This window comes from Molothrus ater, chromosome 23 (genome assembly GCF_012460135.2).
Source record: "Molothrus ater isolate BHLD 08-10-18 breed brown headed cowbird chromosome 23, BPBGC_Mater_1.1, whole genome shotgun sequence".
Lineage (NCBI taxonomy): Eukaryota > Metazoa > Chordata > Aves > Passeriformes > Icteridae > Molothrus > Molothrus ater.
The window spans coordinates 524,261-537,524 of record NC_050500.2 but is presented as its reverse complement, the minus strand read 5'-3'; the positions used below and the strand labels follow the sequence as shown (position 1 = coordinate 537,524).

The 13,264-nt window shown below is 58.3% G+C and overlaps 1 protein-coding gene across 1 annotated transcript; it reads right to left on the bottom strand.

The window, feature by feature from the left end:
• Positions 1–3,464: 3,464 nt before the first annotated feature.
• Positions 3,465–12,460, bottom strand: PERM1 (PPARGC1 and ESRR induced regulator, muscle 1). Its single transcript, XM_036396470.2, has 4 exons — positions 12,380–12,460; positions 8,774–11,239; positions 7,178–7,297; positions 3,465–4,874 (listed from the first exon to the last, which is right to left on the bottom strand). Exons 2-4 carry the CDS (start codon positions 11,235–11,237, stop codon positions 4,795–4,797), a joined length of 2,664 nt encoding a protein of 887 aa, XP_036252363.1. The 5' UTR covers positions 11,238–11,239; positions 12,380–12,460; the 3' UTR covers positions 3,465–4,794.
• Positions 12,461–13,264: the final 804 nt, after the last annotated feature.

Below are 13,264 nucleotides of genomic sequence, written 5' to 3'. Positions count from 1 at the left end.
CTCTGTTTTGGGGAGGATTTGTGTCTGATGAGCCCCAAAAGGTCGATTTATTCTGAACCACATGTGCGAGGGGACATCCCAAATGTACTGGGAGTGAACACTCTGAGGGTCACCGTCATATTTTAACTGACTCACAACAGCAAAACCTGCAATGATCAAAGGGGGAGATCCCCTCCTGCTGATATTAAAGTTCCCTGTGGATTTCTGAGATTGGACAGTCCCAGTGTGCATCCCTTGGGATCATCTCCCTCTCTTTGCCATCCTCTGGGAGGGAGAATCCAGCAAAATGTGCAAGGGCCGGAGCAATGGGAGCTTCTGCCCCTTGTGCCTCTGCTCTGCCAGGGCTGGAAAAGAGGGAGGGAAAAAAAAAAGAGGGAAGGAAAAATCGGAGCGAAAAAAAATCAGAGTGAAAAAAAAAAAATCTGAATGAGAAAACATCCGAGGGAAGGAAAAATCAGAGGGAAGGAAAAATCTGAGTGAAAAAAAATCTGAATGGAAAAAAATCCGAGGGAAGGAAGATTCAGAGTGAAGGAAAATTCAGAGTTAAAAATCTGAGGGAAGGAAAAATCAGAGGGAAGGAAAAATCAGAGGGAAGGTAAATTCAGAGGGAAGGTAAATTCAGAGGGAAGGAAAAATCAGAGTTAAAAATCCAAGGGAAGGAAAAATCCGAGGGAAGGAAAATTCAGAGTGAAGAAAAAATCATAATGAAAAGTCAGAGGGAAGAAAGAATCTGAGGGAAGGAAAAATCCGAGGGAAGGAAAAATCAGAATTAAAGAAAAGTCCGAGGGAAGGAAAAATCAGAGTGAAGGGAAAATCAGAGTGAAGGGAAAATCAGAGTGAAGGGAAATTCAGAGTGAAGGGAAAATCAGAGTGAAGGGAAATTCCGAGTGAAGGAGGTGCTGCAGCCAAGGCCATTCCCAGGAGAAGGGGGAGAGGCACCCTGGGTGTCCGGCAGGATGAAATACGGGGCAGCTCTCGGGCAGGATGAAATACGGGGCAGCTCTCGGGCAGCACCTGCCTGACTTTTTCATGTGGCTGGCACTGCCGAGCGTCAGCTGAGGGGGCTACGTGCAGGCAGGGGCGCAGCAGGGCCCGGGATGCTCACCAAGGTCGCTCCGCTTGCGCCGGGCGAGTGCGAGGTCCTGCCTGCGCCTCCGTCCCTCCCTCCTGCCGGCCTCGGTCTGGGAGGAACCCTTGGGCACATTGAACCTGCGAGGTTTAATCTCCATTTTGGCCGTGGATAGAAACCCCAGGCACGCCTGGCCTTGCTGCGAGGCAGAGGGGAGAGAGCTGGAAAGGTCAGAGAATAAACCAAGCATTAAAATTTCAGCTGCTCTGCTCCCTGGCGGAGCTGTGGCAGAGGCTCCCAAATCCCCTGGGACCAGCAGGACCTTTCAGTAATTCCTTCCAGGCTGCAGCCAGCTGAGGCCTCCAGCTCCTGAAATATTCATCACATCCTTCCAGGAGAGGCTTCAGGACAGCACCTTCATTTCCTGCTTCTGTTTGCACCAAGAGGACGCCAAGAAAAATACTTTTCTCTTCACTCTGAATTTTCCTTCCCTCACATTTTTCCTTCCCTCTGAATTTTCCTTCACTCTGAATTTTCCTTCCCTCGGATTTTTTTTTTTAACTCTGATTTTTCCTTCGCTCTGAATCTTCCTTCCCTTTTTTTCATTTTTTTTTCTTTTTTAATTCCGATTTTTTTTTACCCCCTCAGATTTTTTTCACTCTGATTTTTTTTTTTTTCTTCACTGGGGATTTTCTGGGAATTTTCTGGCCCCAGAGGAGTGTGGAGGGCACCTGTGACCTGAGAGCTCTGCTCTGAAGGGTCACACAGCAAATGTCACAGACAGCAAAGGGTGAGAGGCACCTCCTGCCACCCCCAGAGCACTCCTGGGATCAGCTCTGGGGTAAATCACTTGGGCCAGGGCTAAACCCAGTGGGGCGTTGGTGTTCACAGGGCTCCCAGGATGAGGGAAGAGATGAGAATCTTGACTCCATGTTTCAGAAGGCTGATTTATTATTTTATTATATATATAATATAAAAAATATAATAATATAATATAATATAATATAATATAATATAATATAATATAATATAATATAATATAATATAATATAATATAATATATCTTCTTTTAGTATAGTTTTATATTATTTATATGTATAATATTATATATATAAATAATATAAAACTATACCAAAAGAATAGAAAAAAGGATTTCATCAGAAGGCTTGAAGGGAATAGAAAGGAATGAGAATAAAATCTTGTTATTAACCAGAGTCCGAGCCAGCTGGGCTGTGATTGGCCATTAATTAGAAACAACCCCATGAGCCCAATCCCAGATGCACCTGTTGATTCCTCAGCAGCAGATAACCATTGCTTGCATTTCCTTTCTGAGGCCTCTCAGCTTCTCAGGAGGAAAAGATCCTGGCCAAGGGGTTTTTCCTAACACATGCCTGTGCCCCGGACAGGGGATGCAGCTCCGGGAGTGCCTGGGCACAGAGGGATGGGCAGCAGGGAGGGGATGCAGAGGGATGGGCAGCAGGGAGGGGATGCAGAGGGATGGGGAGCGGGGAGGGGATGCAGAGGGATGGGCAGCAGGGAGGGGATGCAGAGGGATGGGCAGCAGGGAGGGGATGCAGAGGGATGGGGAGCAGGGAGGGGATGCAGAGGGATGGGGAGCAGGGAGGAGATGCAGAGGGATGGGCAGCAGGGAGGAGATGCAGAGGGATGGGCAGCAGGGAGGGGATGCAGAGGGATGGGGAGCAGGGAGGAGATGCAGAGGGATGGGGAGCAGGGAGGAGATGCAGAGGGATGGGCAGCAGGGAGGGGATGCAGAGGGATGGGGAGCGGGGAGGGGATGCAGAGGGATGGGCAGCAGGGAGGGGATGCAGAGGGATGGGCAGCAGGGAGGGGATGCAGAGGGATGGGGAGCAGGGAGGGGATGCAGAGGGATGGGCAGCAGGGAGGGGATGCAGAGGGATGGGGAGCAGGGAGGGGATGCAGAGGGATGGGCAGCGGGGAGGGGATGCAGGCGGTGCCCCCTGCTCTGTTCAGGGCTGCCCAGAGCCCCTGAGCCAGGAGGGGCCCGTGGAAGGGGCTGCTGGTGCCAGGCTGTGCCTCAGAGGGACAGGACAGGGACCCAGGGGACGCTGGCCCATGGCCCTGCCTGCTCTGTGCCCAAACCCCTCAGCTCCTGCAGCTCTGCTGCCCTCACACACACACACAAACACACAGACACACACAAATACACACACAGACAGAGACACACACACACACAAACACACACACAAACACACAAAGACACACACACACACACACACACACAAACACACAGACACACACACATACACACACAGACAGAGACAGACACACACACACAAACACACACACAAACACACAAAGACACACACACACACACACACACACACACAGACACAAACACACACACACACACACACACACACACATACACACTCACACACTCACACACACACACACACACAAACACACACAAATACACACACAGACAGAGACAGACACACACACAAACACACACACACACAAACACACACACACTCACACATTGATTCATCCTCCTGCAGGGCCCGGCGCTCCCTCGACGGCTCCGCACAGACACAGGGACGGACACAGGCGTAGTAAATGAGACAGAACTTTATTGGAAGCTTCCAGCACGTTCCATCAGCTCTCCCCCTGCACAGAAGCCCTCTCGGTGGGTGTGCAGCTGCTCCAGGCCACGCAGAGCCTGTCCAGCCCTAAATCCCAGGCCCAGATCTCTCTGTACCAGCCCACAGCCTCCAGCCCACCCCTGCAGCCCCCAGAGCCTCTCAGCACAAGGAAAGGAACCTCCCCTCTCTGCTGTCCCCCCACAAACACCGTGGATCTCAACCCCAATCCCTCCCTGGTGCTGCCACCAGGCAGGTGAGGGGAGGAAATTCCTCCTGATAATGCCCTGGGTGCCGAGGGAGGCACTGGGGACAGGGGGAACTGAACCATTTCATTTTCCACTTTCCGTTCCATGCTCCCCTCACCCCAGGTCTCCCTTTGCCTCTCTAGGACGGGAGGCACGAAAGGAAATAAATCAAACACCCGGAGCCTTTCCCTGCTGCTTGGCACAGCCAAACCTGCCCACCTCCTCCTCCTCCTCCTCCCTCCGGCCCAACATCCTCCTGTCCCCTTTCCTGAGCCTCCCCGAGCCCAGCCCCTGTCCCCGCTGCCCTTCCCGGGCTGTGCAGTCCCTCGGTCCCTTCCCCCGAGTGACCCCTGCCCGTCCTTGCTGCGGGATGGGGACGTGTCCCTGTCCCAGCTGTCCCCAGGGACAGAGCCGCGGCGGCAGAAACCCCATCCCCGAGCTGGGGCTTCTTGGGAGTGAAACCCAAGAGGGATTTGATCCTCCCGGAGCGATCATGGGAGCGCTTGGCAGCGACCCCTGCATCCCTCCGGGAGCTGCTGCCCAGCCCAGGCTCTGCCAAGCTCTTCCCAAAGCTCCTTCAGAGACATCCCGGATCCTTTGTCGGGATGAAGCACTTGCCTGCTTCCTCCGTGCATCCCTGTGCCACCTCCAGGTGACTCCAGCGGGGAGGAGGGACCAGCAGGGCACTGCCAGCCCCTGTCCTGTCCTGTCCTACCGTCAGTTCCCGTCCCCGGGAGGCTCCCGCTCCTGTCCGGTCGGGGATGGGGCCGGGGAAGCTCTCGGGGCTGGCTCCAGCCTTCTCCCAGTGTCCAGAACAAAGCCCCGGCCCCGGGCGGCGGCTCCGGCGCGGCAGGGGTTAAGTCCGGGGGTGCCCTTCCCTGACCGTCCTTCGGAAGTAGCGGATGGCCGAGAGGGTGCCAAAGCTTGCCAGGAACACTGGAAAAGAGCCCAGGGCATTCCCACCGTCACTCCGGTCCCGAAGTGCTCGGGGGACACGCGGGGGTCGCTCCTGTCCCTTCCCCTGTCCCCTCTCCTGCCCGAGCTTTGCATTCCCAGCACACGGAATTTGCTCCTGTCCCCTCTCCTGCCCGGGGTTTGCATTCCCAGCACACGGAATTTGCTCCTCTCCCATCCCCTGCCCGGGGTTTGCATTCCCAGCACACGGAATTTGCTCCTCTCCCTTCCCCTGCCCGGGCTTTGCATTCCCAGCACACGGAATTTGCTCCCAGAGCGTTCCCAGATGCTCACAGCCTGACCGGGCACATCCAGGGTGGGAGTTTGGGACGCATGGGGACACCCCCATGCCATGAAAAGGACGGGTTTAGGGGAAATGCTCAGTAGGGACCCTCGGTGGTGGGCACTGGTTGGATGCTGAGATCCAGAGGGAGGTTTATGGATGGGGGGGACACCCAGGTCCAGGTGGGGATTTCATGGATTGGCTGGAGTCACAGGTTCAGGTGGAGATTTGATCTTGGATGAGAGAAAGACACACAAGGAAAACCCCAGCAGGGCTTCAGGACAGCACCTTCATTTCCTGCTTCTGTTTGCACCAGGAGGACACCAAGAAAAATCCCATTTTGGGGATTTTCTGGGGATTTTCTGGCCCCAGCCAAAAGCAGAAAATATCCAAAGCTCCAAATCAAAGATGTAGGGACACAAGAAATAACTAAGGGGGGTGAAACCCAAACCAAGCTCTGCTCTGTCCCTGCACCCAAAGTTCTTCATTTGGTTTATAAGGGACATTAAGTTCCCTTGAGCAAAACCAGGAATCCAAACCCTGTTTTCAGACCCCACACTTTAAATTCAGAGTGGATTTTGATTGGTGAGCTAGAGGAACACAAACTCAGCTTGCTGGAAGCCCAAATGCCCAGAGAGAGAGAGGCTGCTCCGGGCTCTGGAGCCGCTCCTGCCTCCCTCCTCTCCAGGTTATTCCACCTGGGGCACCAGGAGCTTATCCCCCTTTCCACCCCTTTCCTGGGGACATTTCCTCCATCCCAAACCCTCAGCAGGAGGGGGAGCAGGCCAAGAGCTGCTGGGGATGATGGCAGGGAGCAGCCTTAGCTCAGGAGCTATTCCCAGCCCGCAGTGTCAGCTGCCTGCTGACCTTAGCAGGGAACATTCCTCGCCTGCAAGAGCAGCAGGAAGCCTCAATCCTGGCATTGCTTCCCATGGAAGGGGCTCTGTGGGGCAGGAACCAGGAATGCTGCTCTGGAAGGGCTCTCCAGGCTCATCCAGGGCAGGGATTGGGAATGCTGCTCTGGAAGGGCTCTCCAGGCTGCATCCAGGGCAGGAACCAGGAATGCTGCTCTGGAAGGGCTCTCCAAGGGCTCCAGGACAGGGATTGGGAATGCTGCTCTGGAAGGGCTCTCCAGGCTCATCCAGGGCAGGAATCGGGAATGCTGCTCTGGAAGGGCTCTCCAGGCTCATCCAGGGCAGGGATTGGGAATGCTGCTCTGGAAGGGCTCTCCAGGCTGCATCCAGGGCAGGAACCAGGAATGCTGCTCTGGAAGGGCTCTCCAAGGATTCCAGGGCAGGAATTGGGAATGCTGCTCTGGAAGGGCTCTCCAAGGGCTCCAGGACGGGGATTGGGAATGCTGCTTTCCCTGAGCCCTGCTCACCCAGCCATTCCCACTCCTGTAGGGAATTTCTGTCTCCTCAGCTTCCTCTTTCCTCACCAGCTTCCAAGAGCTGGGCTTGGAGAGGAGAGGATCCCACAGATCTCCAGGGAATTGCAGGACTCAGTGCAGGAGGATGATGGGGAGAAGATAAAACTTCCTCTTCCTCTTTGGGGGGAAGATTAAACCTTCCAAGCACCTCAGAAAAATACAGGAATTTTGGTGCTGGATGAAGGTTTAAAACCTCAACTTTGGCCATGGACCAAACACCCCAGGCAGGCTCGGCCTTGCTGCGAGGCCAGTTGTGTTGGGAATTTTGTTCCTGCTGGGATGAGGGAACCTAAGGAGGTCTTAAGGAAGTCCTGCCCAACTGAGCCCTGTCAGGGATCCTGGATGGAGCAGAACGAAGGCTGTGGAGCCAGCAGCTGCTTTGGGGGAAAGCACAAGAGACACGAGCAGCAATCAGGACAGAGGGGAGAGAAAAGGCACGGAAACGACTCTGGGTCACCAGGAAAAGGCTGCGCTTCCCCAGAGGCAGCTGCAGGTATAAATATCCTGATTTTCCTCCCTGCCAACGTGCCCCAGAGCCCTTCCCACCCCTCTCCAAGCGGGCACTGTACGTACTGGTCTTCCAGGCATCCGGAGCCTGCAGGTCAGATGTCTTCACAGCCCAGGAGGCGAAGGCACAGAACACCAGGCACATGTCCTTGTGGCTCAGCACGCGGGGCTCCTCCGCTGCTGCTCCTGCCACGAGAGGAGCACGAGGTCCTGGGGGCTCTGAGCCGCCCCCTCTGCCCCCCCTGCCCTCCCTCTGCCCCAGCAAATCCCTGGGAAACCATCCCTGGAGGGCTTTGGGCAGCAGGGGTGGTATCAGAGAGCTCTGTGCGTTCCCAAAGGACAGCGGCGCATTTGTCACCCCTCCCCTCAGTCCTTCACTTTGCTAAAAACCCCGAGGAAATTGGGTTTTTAACCCCTCCCCTCAGTCCTGTACTTTGCTAAAAACCCCAAGGAAATTGGGTTTTTAACCCCTCTCCTCAGTCCTTCACTTTGTTAAAAACCCCAAGGCTCTGTGCGTTCCCAAAGGACAGCGGCACATTTGTCACCCCTCTCCTCAGTCCTTCACTTTGCTAAAAACCCCGAGGAAATTGGGTTTTTAACCCCTCCCCTCAGTCCTGTACTTTGCTAAAAACCCCGAGGAAACGTTTGCTGAAGCCACCCCCGGCTGCCTCAGCGCCTCCCTGCAGCTCTGCCCCGCTTCCTGTGGTGGCTGCAGCTGGGTCTGGGGAGCAGCCTGGGGACACAGCAACTCCTGGGGACACAGCAATTCCGGGGGACACAGCAACTCCTGGGGACACAGCAACTCCTGGGGACACAGCAATTCCTGGGGACACAGCAACTCCTGGGGACACAGCAGCTCCTGGGGACACAGCAATTCCTGGGGACACAGCAACTCCTGGGGACACAGCAACTCCTGGGGACACAGCAATTCCTGGGGACACAGCAACTCCTGGGGACACAGCAACTCCTGGGGACACAGCAATTCCGGGGGACACAGCAATTCCTGGGGACACAGCAATTCTGGGGGACACAGGCAAGGTCCCCTTCCTGTCCCCAGTGTCCCCAGGCACACCCAGCTCCAGGACAACATCTGGGAGTGCTCAGAGCCCCTCTGGGCATCCCACCCCACTCCTGCCTCCTCCAGGGATGGAGACATCCCTGAGTGCTCCGCACGCCCTGATCCGGCCTGCAACAGCTTCAGATCAGGTTCTTTCTGCTCCTATTCATTTGATCAGGCTCTTAATTAAAGCTGGCTTATTAATTAGCTGTGACCACCTCAAAGGGGATTTTTTCAGACTAGAAGCTCCACGTTGAGGCTCCCTTTGGGATGGTTCCCTCAGTGTTTGGGTTTAGGATTAACTCTGAGCATCATTTAAGCTCAAAGACAAACCCCTGCCTGTCCTGGTGGATCAGACTTCTCCCTTTATTCCCATCCCTCTCACCTGCTCCCAGGAACAGGCAATGTTCAGGTGACCTCTGAGGTCTCCAGAGGGTGTTTCTCTGCTCAGGGTGGGTTTTACGGTCCCACATTCCCCGTCCATGCTGCAGGACCTGGCCAGGAGCACTGGCTTGGCACAGGGGACAGAGAGAGAGGAACATCCCGAGGGAGAGCCAGGGTGACCCAGCCTGGGACAGGTCCCTGCAGGGGACAACAGGATTTACCTCTCAGTGCCAGGGCCCTGTCCTCATCTTCCGGCCACTGCAGCGGGACCAGGGCGAGCTCCTCTCCGGATCTTCTGGGCACCAGGGCCTGGGAGCCTGGGGCTTGGCCCCCTCCCAGCTGCCCCTGCCTCTGCAGCAGGGACCCCAAAGCCCTCACAGCTTTCTTCACCTCCGAGGCCGGGGCCATGGAGAAAATCCCTCTCCAGCCCATCCTTTTGGGGGCTGGCTCTGGGAACAAGTGTTCATGCACATCAGGGACTGAGATAACCACGGTGTCCTTGTCTGGAGCAGAGCTGGGAGCCTCCTTGTGCAAGCCTCTGAACTTCTTTCTTTTCCTGTCTTTAGCTTTGCCTTTTTTCCTGCTTCCTTCTGGCTCGGTGAAAAAATACTCGTACAGTTCAGGCCAGGAGATTTCCCTCTGCAAGGGCGATTTCCGCCCCTCCAGGGAGCTGCCCAGCTCCTCCTCCTCCTGGGAATCGCAGAACAGGTACTCGTACATCTCGGGCCAGGTCACATCCAGAGAGTTGGGCTTGCCAGAGGCTTCCTCAACAAAGCACAGGGGGCTCACGGCCCTGGGGAGCTCAGCTGCAGCTTCCCAGGGGAGCCCAGCTGCAGGATCACACGGGATCTCGATGGCAGGGATCCTGGGGATCTCGATGGCAGGGATCCTGGGGAGCTCAGCTGCAGGGATCCTGGGGAGCTCGATGGCAGGGATCCTGGGGAGCTCAGCTGCAGGGATCCTGGGGATCTCGATGGCAGGGATCCTGGGGAGCTCAGCTGCAGGGATCCTGGGGAGCTCAGCTGCAGGATCACACGGGATCTCAATGGCAGGGATCCTGGGGAGCTCAGCTGCAGGGATCCTGGGGATCTCAATGGCAGGACTCCTGGGGATCCCAGCTGCAGGCTCCCAAGGGGTTTCAGGTGCAGGTTTCCTGGGAATCGCAGCTGCAGGCTCCCAGGGGATCCCAGCTGCAGGAACTGCAGGGATCTCTGAGGTCTTCCTGGGAATCTCAGCTGCAGGAATTCCAGGGATCTCTGAGGGCTTTCTGGGAAGTTCAGCAGCAGGAATTCCAGGGATCTGAGCAGCAGCAGGAATTCCAGGGGTCTCAGGAACAGGAATTCCAGGGGTCTGAGCAGCAGCAGGAATTCCAGGGGTCTCAGGAACAGGAATTCCAGGGGTCTCAGGAACAGGAACTTCAGGTGTCTCAGCAGCAGGAACTCCAGGGATCTCAGCAGCAGAATTCCCTCCAGGTGTCTCAGCAGCAGGAATTCTAGGGATCTCAGCAGCAGGAATTCCAGGTGTCTCAGGAACAGGAATTCCAGGGATCTCAGCAGCATTCCCTCCAGGTGTCTCGGCAGCAGGCTCCCCCCCAGCCCCCTCAGCAGCATTCCCTCCCAACGCTGCCGCGCTCCCCAGAGGCTTCCCTGGCATCTCCTGGCTCTCCTCCCCTGGCAGAGCCGCGGCTCCGTCTCCAGGGACCGCGGGGACACTGTCACGTCCGCCCGAAGCCCCGGCCTGCCCTGCCTTTGGGGGCTTGGTGCCCTTTGTCCTGCCCGGGGGCTGCGGCTCCTTGCCCCGGGGCTTTGGGGCGGCATCGCCGCCGTCCGCCCGCTTGCTGTCCGCAGCCTCCTCGCTGCCCAGCCTCACCAGCGCTCCCTTGGCCGCCTTGTCCTTGGCTCTGCCCTTCCGAGGGGACACCGGGGAGCCCGGCGGAGCCTTCCCGGCGGGTGCCGCGCTCAGGGGGTCCCTGTCGCCCTCGGTGCCGCCGGCTCCGCGCTGCTTGCGGCCCTTCCTGGGCTGTGCCGGCACCTTGGGCCGCACCACGCTGGGGGACGCCGCTCCCGGCGAGCTCGGCTCCGTGCCCGCCGCCTGCTCCTCCTGCGCTGCCGCCCTGGGCACCATCCCCGGGCTCGGGGGGTCCCCCGCGGGCTCCGAGGGCACGGGGGCTGCTGGAGCTTCTGGCGCTGCCAGCGGGGCTCGTCCCCCTCCTGCATCCCCGCCCTGCTCCGTGGCCTGGCCGCCTGCGGGCGCCGCCACCGCCGTGTCCTGCGCGGCGCCGCCGGGTGCCCGCGGTGGCTGCCGCCTCTGGGCGCTGGGCATGGCCGCGAGTGCGGGGCAGCTGGGCCGGCGGTGGCTGTCAGCCGGGAGCGCGCCCGCAGCGCCCGGCTCCGCCTCGTCCTCGCTGCCCGACGGCAGCCCCGGCACGCAGCGCTCCGGGCGGGTGGCACCGGCGCCGTCAGCACGTGGGGCAGGGCTGGCAGTGCCCGGCGGTGCTGGCTCGCTGCCCGGCCTGGCTGGGCTCGCCCTGCCGCGTCCCGCCGTGTCCCCTTGCTCAATGTCACTGAGGCTCTGCTCCTCGGCCGTGGCCAGCGAGGCCGGCGCCAGGCTGCACTCCTCGGCGGCCCGCAGGAACTCGGCCCACTCGCGGTCGTTCAGCTGGATGCTGTACTCGAAGTTATCCATGCCTGCGGCAGGGGAGCGGCGACACGTCAGGCAGGACCGGGTGGCACCGCTGTGTGCCCCCAAATCCAGCTGTGTGCCCCAAAATCCAGCTGTATGCCCCTAAAGTGCAGCTGTGTGCCCCAAAGCCCGGCTATGTGCCCCAAAGCCTGTCTGTGTGCCCCCAAATCCAGCTGTGTGCCCCCAAAGCCAGCTGTGTGCCCCAAAGCCAGCTGTGTGCCCCCAAAGCCAGCTGTGTGCCCCCAAAGCCCAGCTGTGTGCCCCCAAATCCAGCTGTGTGCCCCCAAAGCCCAGCTGTGTGCCCCCAGCCCTTCCTCCCAGCTCCTCCCTGGCCATCTGCTCATCCTCACCCTCTTCCAGCCCAAACCTGGCTGGAAATTCCAGCCCCTGGCAACCTCAGCAGGACGGGGATGGCTGTGCTGGCCACAGGAGAGCCAGCAATGGGAGAGGTCACTGCCACCCCCTCTGCTCCCCGCTGCCTCTGAGCCCCAGCATGGCTGCACTGGGGCCTTGGGATTCTCCCCAGAGCTGCACAGGGGCATTGGGATGCTCCCCACTGCTGCACAGGGGGTGTGGGATGCTCCCCAGAGCTGCACTGGGGCTTTGGGATGCTCCCCACTGCTGCACAGGGGGTGTGGGATGCTCCCCAGAGCTGCACTGGGGCTTTGGGATGCTCCCCACTGCTGCACAGGGGGTGTGGGATGCTCCCCACTGCTGCAAAGGTTTGGGGTTCTCCCCACAGCAGCATCACACCCCACATCCCCCTTTCCCACCCATTTTGCCTCCAATCCACCTTAAACCTGGCACTGATGTTCCCGAGCATTCCCAAAGCCCAGAGCAGCCAGGACATCCCCCACAGCCAGGGCAGCAGCCCCGGCCTTGCAGGGGCCCTGGGCAGGGAGGAGCAGCACAGCTGGACAGGACAGCAGAACAGGCACAGCTGGACAGCACAGCTGGACAGCAGGACAGCACAGCTGGACAGCACAGCTGGACAGCAGAACAGGCACAGCTGGACAGGACAGCACAGCAGGACAGCACAGCAGGACAGCACAGCAGGACAGCAGGACAGCACAGCAGGACAGGCACAGCAGGACAGCAGGACAGGCACAGCCGGACACGCGGGGAGGGGACAAGGGCCGCCCTACCTGTCCCCCAGCCCCGGGCGGGGACGGAGCCATGCGACAGCCGCAGCAGAGCCCCCCCAGCAGCACATGGTGCCCTGGCCGGGGGCACAGGGCCCGGCTGCAGCTCAGATCCATTCAGGGACTAAAAATAAACCCTCGGTCCCTCCCCGGTGTCACTTGAGAGCCCAGTGCCACCGGCCCATATATAGAACTGCTGGGGGACATGCCAGGGTGGCTGTGACCGCGCTCACAGGGGGCTCAGGCTGAGGGGACAGACGAGGATCTGACTCCATGGCTCACAAGGCTGATTTATTATTTTATGATATATATTACATTAAAACTATACTAAGTAATAGAAGAAAGGATCTCATCAGAAGGCTGGCCAAGAATAGAATAAGAAATGATAACAAAGGTTTGTGGCTCTGCTCTCTGTCCGAGCCAGCTGGGCTGTGATTGGCCATTGATTAGAAACATCCACATGAGCCCAATCCCAGATGCACCTGTTGCATCCCACAGCAGCAGATAACCATTGTTTGCATTTTGTTCCTGAGGCCTCTCAGCTCCTCAGGAGGAAAAATCCCAAGGAAAGGCTTTTCCATAGAAGATGTTGGCGACAGGTGGCAGCCAATGTGTGACAGTGCCACAGCCACATCTGGGGACACTCCTGGTGCCCCCTGCTCCCTCCTGGGGTCACTCCATGGGGAAGGGGGACAGCCCAAGGAGCTGCCAGCCTTTGGCACACCTGGGTGGCAGTGACTGCCCTTTTGCCCACAGAGCCACTCTGCCTTAGTCACGCTCTCCAGGGTGACACAAAACCACCTCAGGGGCAGGGTTCACCTATTTAGGGCACTCCCAGGGCAGGGTGACACCAGGAGGTCACAGCCAGCTCCAGAGTCTTGTGACAAA